Source organism: Cryptotermes secundus, unplaced genomic scaffold (assembly GCF_002891405.2).
Source record: "Cryptotermes secundus unplaced genomic scaffold, Csec_1.0 scaffold136, whole genome shotgun sequence".
Lineage (NCBI taxonomy): Eukaryota > Metazoa > Arthropoda > Insecta > Blattodea > Kalotermitidae > Cryptotermes > Cryptotermes secundus.
Genome location: NW_019718618.1, coordinates 1,080,325 through 1,086,463, shown reverse-complemented (window position 1 = coordinate 1,086,463; position 6,139 = coordinate 1,080,325). Strand labels below are relative to the sequence as shown.

The window sequence follows — 6,139 nt, the reverse complement described above, 5'->3', positions numbered from 1 at the left end:
TTCCTTCCAGATCCTTTCCTGTTGATCAATCCTGCTATCCGACGCTATATAATATGGATATTTGCACCGTCGTTAATAACTTACAGAAGAAAGAAAGAGTGTGTGGAGTTATACCTCCAGCCCCGTATGGTATGGTGCTTAATTAAGCACAGGAACATAACCTTTAGGGCATGCATAAGGCCCACTCGTATACCCATCCCTGTTTATGAGGAACATGTAAGATCGAGGGTAATTCCCAACAGGTTATCTGTTTAAGTTAATATTAGAGTGATTGTTGTGTGATTTACGGGAGGTGACATGTTTTTCTGTTGTATTCAGGCAGATTATTTTGTCATTAGTTACGGAGTGACACGTACATGCACCGTCAAGACAATATTATCTAGAGGTGCTAACTCTATGCAGCTGACCCAGAGGAAACCTTTCCTTTCTTCTTCCTGTACAGAGAAAATTATGATATATACTGTACCTTAACAGCTAATTTTATGCAAAATTATGTTGACAGTTCACATGTGTTTATTAAATGATAAGCAAGTAGCAAGGAATTAAAAATAGATTTTAGGACAGTATGTTCCTTGTGTGTGGCTTCATATATATAGACGCGGTCTAGCAAGGGGCTACACTGTAACTATTGTTGCTACGAAGTAAAATGGCGATTAGTCTGCTGTTGACGCTTTTGGCTGCCGCAGAATTGGCCAGTGGGCGGCAGTTCAACATCCAGAACAACTTGGGTTACACGATATGGGTTGGAATCCTGGGAAATTCTGGGAAAGGAACACCAGACAATGGAGGTTTCCGTCTAGACCATGGACAACGTGTAAGTTGGGCATTCTTGCAGTCTCTCATTTGAGAGACGAGCTTAGATCGAGAGTGTTTCAGAAGGTTAATATTCGGACCTATGAGACAGGAATTTTTAAGCAGAACAGTGGCGAAAACTGTATAATGAGAAGCTTCCTAATTCATTCTTTTCGTTAGGGCGAATGAGGATAAGACGGGTGGGACAGGTTTATGTCTTTTATTTTCTGACACTGCCATAATCTAGCTTATGGGCCTGTGGCGTCGAATTGTACAATAATTTATGAAATAGGAAGGGGTTGAGGGAAGAAATCATAGTCTAATGGAGGTACTATCCCGGCATTTGCCTGTAGGGACTGAAGAAAACCAGTGAGGATAGCCAGTGTACTGTCCGAGATTTGAATGTAGTACGCTAAGAATACAGAATGTAGAGTATTTACCGCTATGCTGACTCTCTTAGCGGCCAGGACACATAATGCGAATATAGGAAAAAAGAAATGTATATAGAATTTTAGTCTGAAAATCTGCAGGGAAGAGACTACCGGAGAGACATAAGCGTAGATGAAAGGATAATACAGTGTGTTCAGTTAAGGAGGAAACTTCGCAACACCGCTGACCCGGCCCAACATTCCTCACAGATTGCTGCTGTAACTGCTGATAGCAGAACGAGTCATTAGCGCTGATAAACGCGCGCAGTTACAGTAGCAATCTGTGAGGAATGTTGGGCCGGATCAGCGGTGTTGCGAAGTTTCCTTCTTGACTGAACACACTGTATTATTATAAGATGTCTGAATGAAACAGGGTGTGAAATATCTTACTGCATTTGTATGGTTCAGGGTATGGTGGACTGGCGACCTGTTGTGAACACTGCAGTGGAGGTGGGGACTTTATTGGTCAGGGTCAGTGATCATAATGTTATTTAGGAGGACTCCGCCCTATGGAGTTGGTTAGTTATAAACCGGGGCACGCATGTACATAGATTCTAAAGGGTTCTGACGGTGGTGGATGACACACAGAATTACTGAGATTTTGGACTTTTTCCATTGTCAGGAATTCTAGGTAATAGAGGACGAGACGTTTCGGAAACTGGATCTATTTCCGTCTTCAGGTGAGAAAGGAAGACACCTATTTAGTTGGGCCCCTTAGGAAGAGCTGATCTCAATCACTGGAAACAGATCCAATTTGCTAAACGTCGTGTCCTCTATTACCTAGAATTCCAGACGATGGGAAAAGTCCAAAAACCCAATAATTCTGTATAATACACACATTTCACAAAAGCTCTTCTAAATAAGCATTTTTCATGAAAATGTCGACTGTTAACGACAAAGAGACCTCTCAGTACGGTTCTATTGCGCAGAGAGTTACTGCGCTTGCGTCCTTTGCTCTGCCGTTGCTACTTGCATTGTACCACGAAGGGGTTTACCGCCGTTTCAGAGATCTGTCGGCGTTGCCGATGACTGGGGCGGCAGGTTTTGGGCCCGCACCGGGTGCAACTTCAACCAAAATGGTCAAGGTCACTGTGCGACCGGAGACTGCGGCGATAAGCTGCAGTGCAACGGAGCAGGCGGAGTGCCTCCAGCGACCCTGGCGGAAGTGACGCTCAAGGGCAGTGGAGGTCAGGACTACTATGACGTGAGCCTCGTGGACGGCTTCAATGTCCCCGTACAGGTAAGAAACAATTTGCTAAGTGCTCGATGTCTGTGAAAATTACTGTTTTCTGGGATAGGACGCCGTGTAGTTTGATGTATAGGGTAACAAATTTTCGGAGGAACTTGCTGTCTCCATTTTTACGAGAAGCTGATTACCCCCCCCCTCTCCGGCACACCGTACAGACTGGTGTAGGTGTAATTAGCTAGACTCCAATTCGGAAGGTGCTCGGTGTTCGAATCTCCGGCGGAACGCCTCGTCCTATCATCCGACGCTCTATAGTCTAGCTACTGACAACGTCGTTAAATAAACATCCTGCCGGCGTTGCGTTCGCGTCCTTCTGTAAGCAACACTTCTGCGATTTCGCATTGTCACTGTACGCGTGCAGGGTTTGGTGGGAATTCCGGAAGGAAAGAGACCACTAGAAAGACCTAGACATAGGTATGAGGAAAATATTAAAATTGATCTTAGATGAATGGGGTGGAGGGGTACGGGCGGGATTAGTCTGACTCAGGATATGAATCAGTGGTGCGCTTTTGTGAGCATGGTAATGAACCTTAATGTTACGTAAATGTCGGGAATTGAGCGGCTTAGCAACTGGCGGCTTCTCAAGAAGAACTCAGCTCCATGGAGTTAGTTGGTCAATGTGTAAAGTAAGTAAAATTAAAGCTATCCCTGTAACAGGCCCTGGAGGCCCATAGGATTGTGAGACGTCGAGGCTCCCACATTTGCTAGACAGTCGGCTCACAGATGGCGGTAAGGTTGTCATCCTTATGCACCAGCAGCCCTTTAACCCCAGGAAGATTCCTGGTACTCATTTCTGTTAGGGGCTGAGTCGACCCCAGGGCCATAGTGCGGTTGGAATGATTAGGTAAATTGAAAAAATCCACCTCATCGGGTTTCGATCCCGCGACCTTCCGGATTGTAGCATACTGTAAAATCACGCGTATCCTAGAGAAGGGTGGAAACACAGTATCGTTTGCAACCCTGTAACCCGCACCCTACACGGCGTCACATCCCAGTAATACACATGCTTGGGAACTGTAAACCTCACGCAGATCATAACATTGTGCCTAGATGAAACCGACAAACGGGCAGGGAGGCAGTGGGTACAGATGTACCACAGCAGGCTGCAACAAAAACCTGAACCCGGGATGCCCAAATGACCTGAAGGTGCAGAGTGGCGGCAATGTTGTTGGTTGCAAGAGTTCCTGCGTCGCTCACAACACAGATCAGTTCTGCTGTCGTGGCCAGTACAACAACCCAAACGTCTGCAAGGCCAGCCCCTCTGCTGGTTACTTCAAGGGCAACTGCCCTCACGCCTACGGTTATGCCTATGATGATAAAACAAGCACTTTTACGTGTGCAAACACGGATTACGATATCATCTTCGGGTAATGAATTCTCCATATAAGAAAGAAATATACCTCTTTTAAACTGTGTCTGAAGCATCGCTGAGGTTACGTAAACGATAGATAATGACGTAGAATGCGATTGCGTCATCAGTAGAAAATTACTGGATTTTATTTTCAACGTAAGAATGGAACCAAAGTAGCCAGACTGAAAAGTCTGGTTGAACACAGGACTTTTCTTCCGTGAAGTTGACTGCTCAAGACACTGCATACCCTCAGACATGTTTCAGACAGAATATGTACAGATTGTTTAGAAATTTGGCGAGGGAAATTGTTTAGGATTATATAGCTCTTTCAGACCCACGTCAGTTCTTTCTTGCAGAGTGATGGACGTAACAGAACTTTCGTATTCTCTTTGTTTCTCTTCTTATTATCTTCCCTTTCCTCCTACCCTTATCTTCTTATTTCTTTTAATTTTCACCAATCTTTCCTCGTTTATTTCCCACAAATTCCTCCACTTCCTCTTTTCTTTCTTCTCTTTCATTTTCTTCCTCGTTTCTTTTCAATTTTCTTGTGCTTCTTTCGCCTTCTCCTCTTATTATATTGTGCCTCATCTCCTTGTTATTCTTCTCCTTAACGTTTCCTCCTTCTCCATGTTTGTTTCCACTATTCTGCGTTCAGGGTGTGAAAGTGTTGATCGGTTTTCTGCCAATTTCTTTTGTGCACTTCCCATTCCCTTGTGTTTCACATCTGCACTTCCAATTCTTCTGATTGGTAAAACACTTAAAATATTGTTTTGTGGGCGTTCCTGCTCTTGGAGACTTAATTTTGTAACTGAATCATAAAGGTAAGGTAATGCCTTCAGCAGGCGTCTCAGTGTCAGCGCTATGTAACGGTTCCACAGGTAAGACAGTGCCCTTGAGCCATGTTACACGAAGATATTGCAAATATTGGATTCCTTAGGACACTACTTGAAGCCACTTTAGCAGAGAGAACAGCAGATTTAAAAAGCGAGACTTACCCGAAAGTGATAACATGGCAGAAATGAGGAAGTGTCAGGCGACCAGGGAACAACACTCAATAGGACGCAAGATTGTAGACTACCGAAATTACTATATTTATAAAACTAAAAAGGAGAAAGAGCTATAAGAAGACCTAGCAGTAGATGGGAGACACCAGTTTTAAAACTTATGATAATTGAACGTAGGTTGCAGCACCCAGTCCGTGAGTTGGAAGGAGAAGACGAGGTTTTATGCAGTAATAACTGTTATGAACTGTGTTTCTGTTTGTGCCTTATTGTCTTTAGGTTAATTCGATATTCGTAGCGTTCTGGGCTTCCAATACAAAGAAATGAGGCCTTTGATGGTAACTGACTCAAGGTAAAATCACTTTGCCCTTAAAATGAAACGTGAAGTCGCGGTCTCGATATATCTAATTTATTATTTTGAATAAATGCATTTAAAACACCGACATGTTTCCGTCATAAATGACCATCTTGACGGTGATACCATATATTGAATTAAACTTTACAAATAGAAGAAAATAAAATTGAATATACTCGGATGGTGACGTCACATCCTATTTTAGCATAAAAAGTGTATCGGTAAATGGAACCATATCTGACCAGTTCGCTGTATCAAGTTGTCCTGTTTTGTAATAACTGTGAACAGGCTTGTTGTTACCGACATAGAAATATAAATTGCGGTGTCTTTTTCCTGTCTTATCCCATACACTTATGTAAGTGTAAGTGCACAGTATTCACGTACTGTGAGATTTTGATGTGGAGTTTCCAGTGTTCACCGCGATATAAAACACACATTTTTCATACAAAGGTATATAAAGCAATAAACCTGCATTAATTTCTCATATATAAAATGAGATCAATAAATTCCAGGAATTAATTTTTATTTTATTTTATATCTTGTAAACGTGTTTTAAGAGTTTTGGCACCTCTGTCCATTTGTCATATATCTAATAAATTGAAATAAATTTCAGTATTTTTCATTACTTTCTTTTTGCCTGTAAATTTCTCTTCCATCTCGACCTCTGCAGTGACTACAATCAATCAACAACTTTTCCTGCCAGGCAGACTGGTGTGGCCGCAACGCCCTACACTTGTATTCCGGAACTGCTGTCTTCGAATTTGAGCCGGTATACCGGCTGTTCTGACAGAGCATTTCCGTGAATTTTCTCAGACACTCCAGTAACTTTTCAGGGTAGTGCCTGAATTACGTCACGACTGCTTCCTTCCTAATCCTTTCCTCTTCATCAGTCATTCTGTCAGTCATTCGACGTCCTGTTCTCTTAGAAATGATAGCGTCGTAACCCCCTACCCCCTAAAATCGTCT

General features: G+C 42.9%; 1 protein-coding gene across 1 annotated transcript; it reads left to right on the top strand.

Moving 5' to 3' along the window:
• Window positions 1–609: 609 nt before the first annotated feature.
• LOC111861731 (pathogenesis-related protein 5) lies at window positions 610–5,666 on the top strand. The gene is made up of 3 exons (XM_023846538.2): window positions 610–814; window positions 2,227–2,460; window positions 3,517–5,666. Exons 1-3 carry the CDS (start codon window positions 647–649, stop codon window positions 3,835–3,837), a joined length of 723 nt encoding a protein of 240 aa, XP_023702306.1. The 5' UTR covers window positions 610–646; the 3' UTR covers window positions 3,838–5,666.
• The last annotated feature ends 473 nt before the right edge of the window (window positions 5,667–6,139 follow it).

Excerpts from the sequence above, each read along its gene's own strand:
- LOC111861731 (XM_023846538.2), top strand. The coding sequence starts at position 647 with ATGGCGATTAGTCTGCTGTTGACGCTTTTGGCTGCCGCAGAATTGGCC. Across the intron at positions 815-2,226 it reads GTCTAGACCATGGACAACGT|AGATCTGTCGGCGTTGCCGA; the intron begins GTAAGTTGGGCA and ends CCGCCGTTTCAG. Across the intron at positions 2,461-3,516 it reads GCTTCAATGTCCCCGTACAG|ATGAAACCGACAAACGGGCA; the intron begins GTAAGAAACAAT and ends CATTGTGCCTAG.